At 49.6% G+C, this 13,645-nt stretch overlaps 7 protein-coding genes across 7 annotated transcripts; 5 read left to right on the top strand and 2 right to left on the bottom strand.

The window, feature by feature from the left end:
- Positions 1–123: 123 nt before the first annotated feature.
- Positions 124–2,239, top strand: M437DRAFT_86919 (catabolite repression protein creC; the record flags this gene model as incomplete). Its single annotated transcript, XM_041028551.1, has 5 exons — positions 124–128; positions 176–1,628; positions 1,677–1,871; positions 1,936–2,011; positions 2,154–2,239. 5 exons carry the CDS (start codon positions 124–126, stop codon positions 2,237–2,239), a joined length of 1,815 nt encoding a protein of 604 aa, XP_040877103.1.
- A 1,008-nt stretch (positions 2,240–3,247) lies between these two features.
- M437DRAFT_25177 (uncharacterized protein) lies at positions 3,248–4,661 on the top strand (the record flags this gene model as incomplete). Its single annotated transcript, XM_041019081.1, has 4 exons — positions 3,248–3,288; positions 3,344–3,487; positions 3,550–3,859; positions 3,915–4,661. Coding segments are annotated over 4 exons (1,242 nt in total), but the record flags the coding sequence as incomplete, so codon positions are not given.
- Positions 4,662–4,679: 18 nt separating this feature from the next.
- M437DRAFT_55209 (uncharacterized protein) lies at positions 4,680–5,306 on the top strand (the record flags this gene model as incomplete). Its single annotated transcript, XM_041022824.1, has 1 exon — positions 4,680–5,306. One exon carries the CDS (start codon positions 4,680–4,682, stop codon positions 5,304–5,306), a length of 627 nt encoding a protein of 208 aa, XP_040877101.1.
- Positions 5,307–5,761: 455 nt separating this feature from the next.
- Positions 5,762–6,778, bottom strand: M437DRAFT_55297 (2-dehydropantoate 2-reductase; the record flags this gene model as incomplete). Its single annotated transcript, XM_041022838.1, has 2 exons — positions 5,762–6,680; positions 6,729–6,778. 2 exons carry the CDS (start codon positions 6,776–6,778, stop codon positions 5,762–5,764), a joined length of 969 nt encoding a protein of 322 aa, XP_040877100.1.
- Positions 6,779–7,025: 247 nt separating this feature from the next.
- M437DRAFT_77517 (L-lactate dehydrogenase) lies at positions 7,026–8,540 on the top strand (the record flags this gene model as incomplete). Its single annotated transcript, XM_041026822.1, has 3 exons — positions 7,026–7,373; positions 7,422–7,910; positions 7,962–8,540. 3 exons carry the CDS (start codon positions 7,026–7,028, stop codon positions 8,538–8,540), a joined length of 1,416 nt encoding a protein of 471 aa, XP_040877099.1.
- Positions 8,541–9,062: 522 nt separating this feature from the next.
- On the top strand, positions 9,063–10,707 carry M437DRAFT_86915 (mandelate racemase/muconate lactonizing enzyme family protein; the record flags this gene model as incomplete). The annotated part of the gene is made up of 10 exons (XM_041028550.1): positions 9,063–9,238; positions 9,285–9,309; positions 9,372–9,384; positions 9,439–9,510; positions 9,570–9,681; positions 9,733–9,955; positions 10,011–10,021; positions 10,074–10,280; positions 10,334–10,367; positions 10,429–10,707. The coding sequence occupies 10 exons, from the start codon at positions 9,063–9,065 to the stop codon at positions 10,705–10,707; spliced, it is 1,152 nt and encodes a 383-aa protein (XP_040877098.1).
- A 205-nt stretch (positions 10,708–10,912) lies between these two features.
- Positions 10,913–13,515, bottom strand: M437DRAFT_54997 (uncharacterized protein; the record flags this gene model as incomplete). Its single annotated transcript, XM_041022782.1, has 3 exons — positions 10,913–13,263; positions 13,288–13,354; positions 13,417–13,515. The coding sequence occupies 3 exons, from the start codon at positions 13,513–13,515 to the stop codon at positions 10,913–10,915; spliced, it is 2,517 nt and encodes an 838-aa protein (XP_040877097.1).
- Between the last annotated feature and the right edge of the window lie 130 nt (positions 13,516–13,645).

Here is a 13,645-nt window from a genome sequence, read left to right as displayed (position 1 = left end):
CCCGAGTCTCAGTTCGCCGCCTCGGCCCTTGCGACAGTACCTTGATCCAGTCCATCCCAGTGCCGCATCCACTCGACACGCCAACCTAGAAGCCTCAACAACCCACGCCGACTTCTTGTCGCAATGTTGTATGTATGTCTTTCCAGGTCCATCGCCATGCCTGACACCTTGCTAGCGTCTTACCTCCCCCGCCGCGCTACCCTAGCGGCAATCTATATACCGGCTACCCACCAGGCGCCATCATCGAGACCAACAACACTCTCTCCAAGCATACCGGCCCTGAATACCAGCTCCTCGTTGGTGAGGGTACCTATGTCCAACGCGATGAGCTGCTTCTGGCCACACCTCCGCCTCATCCCTCCGACAATCCTGTGCCCAACACCAATCCCCTCGCTACCACCATTGCTCCTCCCACCCAAGGTACTAGACTCTCGCTGTGCATAGTCGCCCCCAAGAAGCTTCCTGACAACTCCCTCGCCCGCACCATTACCGCCAGTAGCCAGCTTTCTGCTATTCCCAATTCTCAAGACGAACCCATGACCCCCACCACCGACTCGGCTTCGTTCTTCAGATCATCTGCCGCTCCTGTCTTTGGAGACAACAACCCTGCTCTTGCCCCCATTCCTAACAAGGACTCCAAAGATCCTTCCAAGAGGCGCAAGCCCAAGAACAACATTGTCAAAAGCAACTCCTCGTTTGTCTCCAGAGTCATTCCCCACGAAGCCCTCCAGAAGCGTCTCCAAGAACGCAATCCACAGGGCACCTTTGCTTTCTCAAATATCAACAGAGCTCTTCAATGGCTAGACCTTTCTTCCGACACAAAGACCGAGAACCTCACAAAGATCTTGTTCACCAAAGCTCACGCCCTGTGCCACCATGTCAACCCACTTACCAAAAGCACCACCCACCTCGACGTCATTTTGGGCTTCTCCTCGTCCGACATCATCTGGTATGAGCCCGTATCTCAAAAGTATGCTCGCATCAATAAAAATGGCGCCATCAATTCTTCTGCCGTCTCTTCCATCTGGTGGCTGCCCAACAGTGAGAACCTATTCCTGGCTGCTCACATGGACGGTACCCTGGTCGTCTATGACAAGGAAAAGGAAGATGCTCCCTTTGTACCCGAACAAGAATCTCCCGACTCTGCCGATGTCCAACCTGGTCCAGCGTCCTTTTCCATCAAAAAGTCTGTTCAGTCACGAAATCAGAAAACTAACCCTGTAGCTGTATGGAAAATCAACAACCAGCAAATCAATTGCATTTCCTTTTCCCCTGATGGCAGACATCTTGCTGTTGTGTCAGAAGATGGCTCCTTGCGTATCATCGACTACCTCAAGGAACAGCTCCTGGACGCTTTTACCTCATACTATGGTGGTTTGATTACTGTAACGTGGTCGCCTGACGGCCGGTACATCCTGACCGGTGGTCAAGATGATATTGTTAGCATCTGGTCCTTTGCAGATGCTACATTGGTAGCCCGTTGTCAGGGACACAGTAGTTGGGTCACTGATGTCAAGTTTGATCCCTGGAGATGCGACGAGCGCAACTATCGCTTTGGCAGTGTTGGCGAAGATTGTAAGCTCCTACTCTGGGACTTTTCCGTTGGTATGCTCGGTCGACCGAGAGCAGTGAGTTCTATTCCTAGCTCTTGTTCGCGATACAGCTTACTGATCCAGGCTGCGCAGATGTCGATCAAACACAGAGGCAGTGTGACTTCTAATGTCATCACGCGGAAAGAGACCAATTCTACAGTCGGCCGTATCAGATCACATTCGACAATCTCAGAGGATGGTGAGGGTGCGACAAATGGCACAGACGTAGTTCACGGCTTTAGAACAAAAGCAAGCACAGCAATGTTACCGCCCGTCATGGTGAGTCACTGAAATAAATCACGCTTCGCCAATTTTGGCGTCGATGCTAATGTTGAGATTGCAGTCGAAAAAGATAGACAATCATCCGTTGAGCTGGCTTGAGTTTCAGGAAGACTGTATCATGACAGCGTGCAAAGATGGTGAGTGTTTTGCAGCTCTGTGTTGGGACGTCCGGGATCCACAAGAAACATGATAATTGCGCGTCTTTGATGCGTCGCGCGAAGCTGATCGGGCCTTTTGATGATAATCTGCAAAATTTCACGTTGGGCTGACGTTTCACAGGCCATGTTCATACTTGGGACCGACCCAAGGAAGGAGCCGGAGAGAACGGACACAACTCCAGCGATGCCGACAACAGCGCGATCTAATGCAAGCACGTAGTCCGAGATGTACACTATACATGAAGACTGTGGATCGGTCAGATACCATAATGTACAGCTGTGGCAGTGGGTGGTGAGGCTTCTGACCACCGCTGTGTAAATAGTAACAGCCATCCTGTCTGTGTATAAGAAGTAGCTACCTATCTCTAGGTTGGATAGAGATGTAGATGTAATCACGTCTTTGTAGCTATTGTCCAAGACACTATTCAGAAGAACAACCCTAATGGCTTGCCATGACTCTGTACTGCGCATCATGCAGAGCTCAGGAGAGATGAACCGCTGCTCCTCACGCCATGATTGTGAATCTGGATCAAGCCTCAGACCGTTGTGCAGTAGGAAGGGCGAGCGTGGAAATCCCAACCACGGGATGAATAGATTTGTTGAAGATAAAGGCGGCGGAAAAAACGAGGTTTCTCTTGTCCAACAAGAAAAAAATCTCAGGATTCCAGGGTTCGCTGGAGGTAGGACCGAAGCGTGGCCGGACCCTGATCACCTCAGAGCCGCAGAGTGGCAGGCGTGAATCACGATGAGCTTTGCATGTGCATGTCTGCGGGTTCATGATTTGTTTTTCTCGCAGCAACAAAGCAGCCCAAAGAGTACAGTGCACTTGCAGCCGGGCCGGGCAGTTGTCTATCTCGGCAGACTAGGAGAGCTAGGCGGTACGGTGAAGGTTCCAAAGGGGCCAAAGGCGTTGCAGTGATTGGATTCACGGCTTTGGCGGTTGCTTTCTGTCAAACAAAGGACAAAGAAGGGCCTCCCGTCTCGCGCCGACACCAACGAGTCTTTATCGCAATCGGGCACGAGCTTCTTGGTTGTTTTAGAAACGTCATCCGAGGTCAAGCTTTCGATTTGGCATTTTCCACCCAAGTGCCTCAGCCTCTCCTTTGTATTCTCTACCACTTCGATTGCTGTGTCGCGAAGACTTGACCGGACCCTTATTATTGTCTGACTTGGTTGTCGCGCTCGCGACGAACATCCCACCTACTCGCCGTCGCCATGGTCCATACCCCTCGAGCCAAGCCTGTGCTTGAGATCATGTACTTGTGACCGTCTCACACTCGAGCGTCCAGAGGGCTGACTTGCACCCAACAGCCCGAACAACCGCTTCATCGTCTTCCATGGCGACCAGCACGAAGCCGAGACTATTAAGCTCAATGGTGTCGTCCGATTGACTACACCAGATGCCATGAGTATCAAGAACGTCAAAATCTGGCTTGAGGGCAAACGAAGAATCTCGTGAGTCATTCGTCGTCGCGCAGAATACAGCAGAACTGTCCCGTTGACTCTTGTCTTTACAGATGGTTCTACATGGGCGGTATGGCAGCAGGTGAAGTGTCGGACAAAAAGACCTTCTGGCGCGAGGAACGTGCTCTAGGTACATCTGGGACGCACAAGATCAACTCGGGAACGATAGAGTGGCCCTTCGAATACATCCTCGACCCTAGCATGCCCGAAAGCATCGAAGGCATGAACAGTACCTACATCGTTTACTACCTGCATGCGAGCGTCTCGAGACCTGGCTGGAACGCAAAGGATATCACTACCACACAGCACATTCGCATCGTGAGAACTCTGGGAGCCGAGCAGATGGAAACAACTCGCTCGAGGGTATGTACTTTGAACTGGAATATCGCAACAAGTATGCTGACTCGCTTTCCAACAGACCAACGCCGATATTTGGGCAAACAAGCTCAGCTACAGCATCTCGATTCCCACCGACGCCGTTGTTTTTGGAACTTCGATTGTCGCAGACGTCGAATTATCGCCTATTCGAAAGGGTATCAAGCTCGGCAAGATCGAGATGAGGCTCATAGAAGCAGTGACAAAGCGAATTCAGTCGTCTGAGGTACCCGATCAGCGTGGTGACAGATGCAAGGTCGATGAGTCAGATGTTGCAAAAGCAGAAATGGAATTCCCCGAAGACTCGCGTGTCACTTTTGACGAAGAGAGCGCCGAAAACCCCATCATGGAAGATGAGAAATACGTCTTCAAGGCTACTCTGGACTTGCCCAAGTCTCTCAAGCAGTGCAGACAAGATGTCGACTCACACAACATCAACATTACTCATCGTTTCAAGCTCATGGTCAACATTCATAACCCGGAAGGCCACATCTCTCAGCTCGTTTGCCGTCTTCCTGTCAAACTCTTCATCTCTCCTAACCTACCGGTCGATGACTCGAACGAGGTCCAAGTCGCTGCGAGAACCATGACCGACGCCGAGTTGAACCAGCAAGAAGTTACGTTGAACGCCCCACCAGAATACGGTCGACACCAGCTCGATGCTCTATACAACGATATCAACACGGGTGGTTATATGAGTCGCGCGCCCAGTGGATCGGCCACTCCTTTCTATGCCCAAAGCCGCAACGCATCTTCGGAAAACCTGCAATCTTTGAACGGTGTCGCAGATATGCACCATTCGCAGTCAATGCCTGCACTTGGTGGCGGCGAAAGTCACTTTGTACCTGCTCAGCTTCGTTCACGTCTCGCCAACTTGCAAGACCAAGGGTCAAGCAGACAGATCCGCGCTGCACCTGCAGCTCACCATTCTCCATCGGGCGGTAACACTCCCGCGTACACTGGTGGCTATTTTGCTGCTCATTTCGCCCAATCGCACTCTGGTCATGCTTCTCCGCCACACCAATCGCCCTCGCACAGCGTACCGGAGTCACGCCGAGCTTCTGGAGACGGCGAGGATCTAATCGATGACAACGTGCCCCATATGGACGACTTTGACATGGGCACGCTATCAAGAGTTCCCAGTTACGGAGCTGCTGTTCGTACTCCTGGACCATTCACGCCTTTCACCGATGGCCCTCCCAGTTATATGGAGGCTACTAGCAGACCGCCAAGTCCTACCCTGCAACTCCCACAACGGCCTGGTGCCGTCCATGTCAGGAGCGGCATCAGCACCCCTGGATCTCATTCGAGCACTCAGACGTTAACCGGCGCTGTTACCCCTGGTAGCTTTGCTCCAAATGGCCTCACTCCATTGACACAACTCCATCCCCATGAGGATAATCGGTTGCGCATGTTGCGGGCAAGAGCAGATTAGAGTCCCTTGGATCAGTGACGACGATTAATTATTTAGCATCGGGAATGGTATTTTTTTGCTATGCATAGGACAAGGGGTTTGGTGTTTAGGGACATCGAGCGCTCCAGAACAGGTTGGATAAGGTTTCGATTGCAAAGCGACTTTTTTTTATTGATTTCCTCGGTTTCGACGAGCATAGATTTGATAGAGCAAAACTTATCTCCACTTATACGAGCTTATGATACCTCGTAGCACAATTTTCATCTTCTGTCACATTCCCCAAAACACTGCCGTGCGTGTCCAGATCGAGCGATGTGACATGTATGATCAAGTGTGATGACAGACGATAACACTGTGACGCACTCAATTGTGGAAGTATCCTTCATGAATATCAGGGATCACTTGTCTCCTAGAAGCAAAGTCGGAAAACAGAGCTATGCAAGGAGCATCTATTATTCTGCGTACCCTCTCTAGACTCACAACTTGCTCAGCCTTCCATTCACAGCAGTCGTTAAAGCATAAATGGTACTCAGCACCGGAACATCCATGCCAAACTCGGTTGCTTTCTTGATCGGGTATCCCAAGATGACATCTACCTCGAGAGGTCTTCCTTCCTTCATATCTGTATGCATGCTTGAATAGATGCCAGGCATAGCTGATATCTTGTCCACCAAAGCGTCTGCCAGTCTGTGCTCAAGGGGTACATTGCATCGGTTCGCTACATCGATCACTTCGTGCATTAGTCGCTTGGTAGTGGTCATTGCTTGAGGTGATGATTTGAGCCAATCCTGAGTGTTGACGTCTGTGAGTGTGGTGATCGAATTCCAAGCGGCGTTCCAAGTGACCTTCTCCCATCGCTTGATCTGAATGTCCTTTTCGACTTGGAAGACGGTTCCGCCAGTTTTGAGTAATGTTGCAAAGGTTTCTAGCCGTGCTTGTTCGACATCTCGGCCAAGAGTTGGGTTTGGGAATAGGCCCATTTGCATATCTTCAGATTTTGTGTGTTTGATTACTCCTGGCGAGGTTTGAGTGGCTCCTACCCATGTTACACAGCTGATTATCGTGTTGTTTGGGTAGGTGATTCGAAAGGGCTCCTCGTTGCCAACGCCATTCTGGATAATGACAAAGGTGGTTTGGTCGTCCACAGCAGATTTGAGGATTGGTGGTACTTTGTCCGGATTCACAGCTTTGTGGGCGCAGACGATGTAGTCGAATGGTGATATGATTTCATCTGGCGATTTGTAGACTCGGTCTATGTTGACTTTGTGGTTGCCATGGTTCTCGCTTTCAATGGCCAGACCATGACTTTTAACTTGTTGGTAGTTTGATCTTGCTACTACGCTTAAGGATACGTTCTTGTTGCGTCCAAGGACAAATGCATAGAACCCTCCAATACTAAATGACTTAGCCAATGGATTATTCGAAATGATATGGAGATCTTACGCTCCCAGCCCAAATAGTAATATCCTGACGTTTTCGCCTGATTCTGTCATTTCTACACAGGTCCGTATGCAATGAAAACGAGACGTCAAGGGTTGCTTTCTGGGTGGGCCAAGAGCTATGATGAGATAGGACCCGAGTGGATACCAAAAGCCGACGAAAGGTGGGGTGAGGCGGGGGGAGAATGTGACCCCCACTCTTCTCCGCGTACCTTCCTCAGTACCAAACTGACCATCATGAATACTGCAGTCATGGCTGAGTGCAATTTCCGAAGTCCGAGCAACTTGTTTCACGATCACTATGGCGATAGTAGAGGGTACAGAGCTCGCGAAGCATAACAGTAGACAATCATGCTGGCTTGCCATCCATGGCGAGGTCTGGGATACAACCGACTTTCTCGAACAACATCCAGGCGGCGCAAACTTGATTCTCAAATTAGCTGGCAAAGATGCTTCAGATGAGTATGAACTGTTTCACAGTCCTGAGCTCGTCCGGGACACTCTCGGATTCAATGCAAGAAAGGGCACGATAGATGTCTCGACCATCCCGAGTCTGGACAGGAAACCGGAGCCAGAATCAGAAGCTAAAAAGAGTCCGCCGCTGAGCTCCATGATCTGCGTCAATGACTTTGAGAAAGTCGCAGAAAAGGTTGGTTGACAATCCTGGAAGATATGTTAACCCGAGCTGACCTTCCAGACAATGACACCAACTGCATGGGCCTACGTTTCTTCAGGAGCCGACGACGAGATCAGTATGAGGGAGAACGCAAAAGCATATCGAAAGATCTTCTTGCGGGGTCGGATACTGCGGAAAGTAGGAAGAGTCGATTGCAGCACCACCATTCTCGGCCACTCCTCTGCTCTGCCTATCTATACTTCGCCTGTCGGCCTGGCTAAACTGGTACACCCATCAGGCGAATGTGCCATTGCTGCAGCTGCTGGAAAGGAAGGATGTATCCAGGTTGTCAACACCGTCTCCAGTATGCCGATTGAGGACATCATGGAAGCACGGGTTTCCAAACATCAGATCATTTTCTGGCAGTTGTATGCGGATAAAGACCTGGAAAAGTCAAAATCATTCATCAAGAGGGCCGAAAGAGCCGGTGTGGCAGCCATATGGCTTACAGTTGATTCACCTGTTGTTGGTAATCGTGAACGAGATGAGCGATCGAAATCAGTGATTGACGTCAGTCCAATTTCTGTAATGTCCATCCAACTCCTACTGACAACCCAGCAGATAGAGGAAAGATTGGAGGAAGTCGTCGAGACTACTCAAAGTGTCGGCATCGCGAAAGCAAACACTGGCTTCATCAATGCTGACCTTGACTGGGACATGGTCGACTGGCTACGAAAAGCTACGAAACTGCCGATTGTGATCAAAGGAATTCAGTCGGTCGAAGATGCAGTTACCGCTTTCAATCACAAGGTCGATGGCATCGTGTTGAGTAACCATGGAGGTCGATCTCAAGATACGGCACAGCCTCCTCTTCTCACTCTCCTAGAGATCGATCGATATGCTCCTCATATTCTGGGCAAGCACATGCAAATCTTCGTCGACGGTGGCATACGAAGAGGCACCGACATCATCAAGGCATTAGCCTTGGGTGCAAATGCAATTGGTATTGGGAGACCAGTCTTATATAGCATGTCTGGCGGTTACGGCGAACATGGTATCAGACGCATGATACAATTACTTCGCAACGAGCTGCAAACGAACATGGCATTCATCGGCGCAAGCAAAGTCGGAGATATCGAGCGTAATATGATAAACACCAGAGAATTGGAAAGGATGATGGTGGGCTCTGTAAAGCTTTAGATGCATTGGACCCATCTGGTGTAGTATCGTATCACTGAACAACATCCTCTTGCACACTACACCTTATCAGCTCTCCAAAAGCACCTTTAATCAAGGAGAAAGTGTTTCTTGTCATGCATTACAATCATTCTTCGGCGATATCAGGAGATGTTTAGAATAGACACTCTTCGAGAAAATTCATTACAAGGCGTCAGCCATTCTATTGACGTAGTCAATGCATGCTGTGGCTTAAGCACCGCAACTAAGCCTCAGATTAATAATCTGAAAGTCTCAAATCTTGAGAACAAACAATCTGCATCTCGGAAAGCAGCAGACCATAATGGTGGATCCCCCAGATGGACCCTTGGTACCCCCACGTTGATCTGCGGGGTCCTCGCAACACACTACCGTACATTGTAAAAGAATCTGACATCGGCTTCTGAGTGGATCCTAGTACAATCATTATAACTTGGAGCCGAGGACGCTTCGTCTTGGGTACAGCTACTGCGCTCACAATCAGCACCGCACTCAAGAGTGATCGACATGGCTCCAATCAAGCTCATAGAGTACTTCAGAGTAAAGCCGCGATGGCTTTTTGTCAAGATCACCGATGAAGACGGCTTAGTAGGTTGGGGCGAGGGAACACTCGAGGGGCATACTTTGGCTGTGGAAGGAGCATTGGACGAGATCATTGTTCGTTTGATTGGGCAGGAGGCCAAGTAAGTACCAACGAAATTGTAGAAAGAGTCTACTAACACATCTAAGCCGCATTGAGCACATTTGGCAATTGGTAAGTTTGGATTTTTTGACTTGAATGATACGAGTTCTGATCATCTTGTGTTTTGCTGGTAGATTTGGAGACTTGGTAAGCCAAACGATCATCGCAAAAGCCCGAGATGCACTCTGACCAGAGATTCAGGTTTCTATCGAGGAGGACCTGTCTTTATGTCTGCTCTATCCGGCATCGACATCGCATTGTGGGACCTCAAAGGTTGGTCACCACTGCATCATGCGGCAATGATAACTGGTCCAGACTGACTATGATCATAGCACGCAGATTGGATGTCCCACTCTACGAATTGCTGGGAGGCAAGGTTCGAGAGAAGTGCCAGGTCTACTGCTGGATTGGTGGCGATAGACCCGCTGACATAGAGAATGCTGCGTGAGTGATGCTACTGACAAAAGCGACAATCCAAGTCTGATAGCCTTTTAGTAAAGCAAGAAAAGAGCAAGGGCTGACTTGCGTAAAAATGAATGCTACGGAAGACATCGGATGGCTTGATGATGCAGCGGTGTTAGACGCAACAGTCGAGCGCCTAAAGATCGTCAAAAGTCTCGGATTGAACGCCGGCCTTGACTTCCATGGTCGACTACATCGGCCGATGGCTAAACAGCTGGCAAAGGCTTTAGAGCCGTATCGACCACTTTTTATAGAGGTAAGTTGCTTTCAGATGGATTTGAACAAAGATGCTAATACAACTGCCATTTCAGGAGCCAATTTTGTAAGATTTTTACGCCAATTCGCATGGATTATACTGACCAGATGATCAAAAGGGTGGAACATCCTGAAGCCCTCAAGCAGCTATCAGCGCAAACAAGCATCCCGATTGCTCTCGGCGAGCGCTTGTACCATCGCTGGGACGCAAAGCCGTTTTTTGAAGCTGGTTTGATCGATATTCTCCTGCCTGATATCGCTCATGCTGGTGGTATATCAGAGACAAAGCGCCTGGCCAACATGGCAGAAACGTATGACGTTGCTATGTAAGGCGCACGGCGGTTCTAGACGTATGGACATTTATGCTGACAGCTCTTAGTGCGCCACACTGTCCTTTGGGTCCAATTGCATTTGTAGGTTCTTGATAAGGAGTTAGTTCATCCGACATGGACCAAACTGACTGTTTCGAACTAGGCTGCGTCCCTCCATGTTGGACTGTCTACGCCCAACTTTGTCATCCTAGAGATGTCTTTGGGCATGCATTACAACACAGAAGCCGGTGACATAGACCTCAATACATACTTGAAGGACCAGTCGGTCTTCGCTATCAACGGCGGACATGTTGCGGCTCCCACCGGTCCTGGATTGGGCATCGAAGTCGATGAGGAAATGATTCGCAAGATATCGGTGGAGACTCGGCCGTGGCCGCCAAAAGAGTTCTTTGGTCCTGATGGTTCCATTAGAGAGTGGTAGAATACGTAGCATTATATGTACAGACAATGCAGTAGAATATCATTCTGTCTCGCTCACAACACCGGTATTCTGGCCAGGGTAGTCTCGCCCGTCTTAAGTTTTCGTCGTCAGCTTCTCAATCAACTCGACCGCGGAGGGGTTGCACTGTGCATTGCCATTGTGTTTGTTATTTGGTCTCTGACCTCTGGAGGTGCTTCTATCCTACTTAAGCCCTGTCCAAGATCATGTCTGCACACGAGTCGAGTATTCTCGAGGCTTCCACTAGCAGCTCCCACTCAGCAAGCGCAAAATCCTGAGCCAGAAGCTTGCACATTGCACCGCATCCCTGAACTGACATCTGGCTTGAACAACTTTCAATACCTGATGCGGCACACCTTCGAATGTAGCTGCAAGCAACATGTTGCGACAGGGCTCGGCCGGCATCGGATGATTCTTGTGGTGTGATATGTAAGGGTCTCGCTTTGAGAGCGTACTGATAAGACCAAATGGTCAAAGATGCTAGATACAAGACCCAAGGTCGATACGAGGACGGATCAGCACGGCAAGTGTAACTTGTTGTCGTTGTTTGATCAACAGCTTGTCTCGCGGTTTCCGAAGACACGCCTAAGAGAGTTTCGTCGAGCAATTCGAAAGCGTGAGCGACAGCCAGTCTAGCCGAGGAGGTTGTAGCCCAGTTCCGCATCCGGGTTGAACATCCAAGGTAATCTTTATCAGTAATTTTACGCCCGAGCAACCGCTTCGAACCTGCATATACCTGGGCATCTAGTATATCGATGTGTGAGGTGATATATGCTAGTCGATAAAGAATTGTCGGATTGAACACCACGTCTCTGATACTTTCATGCTTTCGACTGTGCACTTTCGACTTTTCTAGTGCCTGCTGGAAGCTCCGACACCAATGGCTGTACGCATTGAGGAGCAAGACTCTCCAGCGGTCTTGTTCCTGAGCTGACGGCATTGACTCCAAGAACTGTTGATTTCTTTCACGACGTCTGATATGCCAGCCAACACTCAGCAAACCAGAACCTAGGACAATCCGTGCACCATGATTTGAATGTACATCGTGGCCATGAAGACACCTTCTCAAACTGTCGAGGAAGGGCTGCTGGCTGATACCATGCATCGAGAACGTCTCCTCTAGCCTCCAAACATCTTCAGGACTCTGAGCGGACCATAGCGAATCATCACAGGGTAATGGAAGACGAACTTCGTATGGCAGAAGTGAACTCTCGTGTCCGAAAGCTACGGCGTGTAAAGTATCCATATGAAGAGCTGCGAAGACAACACGGTGCCATGACTCATTTCGTGCCCAGCGGCGCCACCAGCCGAGCTGTTTGAAGGTCCCAATTGTCTGTTGTGAGGTCAATCCTGGTGATGGACACCGTGTCGGAGGCTCTTCATCTTCAGCATGACCGACCATAGGACTTCCACGCCGTAGCAACGCTAATGTGGAGGCGTGGTGGATATATGCACGCTCATGGAGGCGACGAGTTGAGAACATCTTCTCGTAGAACTCAAGCAACAAAAGCCCTTGGGCCATCCAAAGTGTTATGGGTGGTTCAGCTTCAGGAAAAATCTCCCATCGGAGGTTAATTGCTATGAGATCGGCAAGGACGCGATAGTCGTTCCGCGTTCCGACAGGGTGTAAACGCACTGCTTGACCAGCACCTAGCATGAGGATTGCAAGCAGCAGAAGCAGTTGACAATCGTCATTTGAGAAAGTCTGCTGATGGATGATAGGCAGCTGAACCGCTACATACGACCAAAAGCTAGACAAGCAGTTCTCGAGGACGTTAACTGTCAAGTTCGGAAAGTCTTTGCCATCGGTGCTGAACAACAAGTCTGTCTCTTCCATGGCATCTGGCATTCCTGGTGGACGTTTCTTGGCAATAAACGAAGTGATGCTGTGAGCGATTCTTGATCTGCATCTGGTAGATATACGTAGATGACTGTTCGTGCCGTATTCATCAGTGCCCTCACGAAACGCATTGTTTCCTGGTGGCATGTTCATTGAACTTCCGGTGGAAGCGTTGACGATAGTTTGGTTGGAGTCAAACTGCGAGAAGTCGTTCGTTGGAGAGCAATAGTCGAGACTGAAATCCACATAGGGCAGGTAACTTGAAAGATCGAAGTTCTGCTGTTGAGAGCCAGGGCTATCAAACAACCAAGTCACGAAGTTCTCGTTGCTTTGCTGGGAAGGAACTGTTGCGAATCCAGAATGATTGTCCAGCATTTCATTCTGAATCCAACCTGGCATGTTTGGTACCACATCCAGCAATACATCCTGATGCGAATCTGCGGTGCCAGTATCATATGTTTGAGGTTGTTCAGTGGTTATGTTTGTTGCAGCATCTTGTTGCAAATACGGATCCACCTCGTCAGCAAGGTCTTCTACCATATCCTCATTTGTGGTTTCGAAGACTGTTGCGCCAACATCCTGTTCTCTCGTTTTGGAAGCTTCGCCATGTCTGGCTTGATGTCTCATACAAAGGTCAAGACGCACAAAGGTTTGATCGCAGCCTTCAGTCTGGCAATGGAACAATTGTTTTGGCTTGTCTGCAGCACGTTAAGAGGGCTTACACGACTCTACCCGATGTGACGCACGATTTAACTGATGGCGTTGCAAATGCTCGGCTCGAGAGTAGATCTGGTAGATTTATTAATGATGTGATCAACCGGGCGATGAGTTGAGCACGCCAATATGAGTACCTTTGTGCATCCCTCATATTCACATCTGAATCTTTTTGGGGTGTTCTTTCGACTTGCCCTCTTACGCTTTTGAGGTCCCGCAGGCTGTGACCTGTCCATCGTGCACACTAAGACATCGAGCTAGATGCAAGAGAAAGCCAGAGCCGGTCCAATTTGACCCCCAAGGTCGGGCAAGCAGATTAGGTATTCCCGAGGTACGTTGACCCCGCAGGCAGCGGAGGTGCTGGGG

The sequence above is a fragment of the Aureobasidium melanogenum genome (genome assembly GCF_000721775.1).
Source record: "Aureobasidium melanogenum CBS 110374 unplaced genomic scaffold scaffold_21, whole genome shotgun sequence".
NCBI classification, from domain to species: domain Eukaryota; kingdom Fungi; phylum Ascomycota; class Dothideomycetes; order Dothideales; family Saccotheciaceae; genus Aureobasidium; species Aureobasidium melanogenum.
Note: the sequence above shows the minus strand (reverse complement) of the source record. Positions and strands in the feature narration are given on the sequence as shown.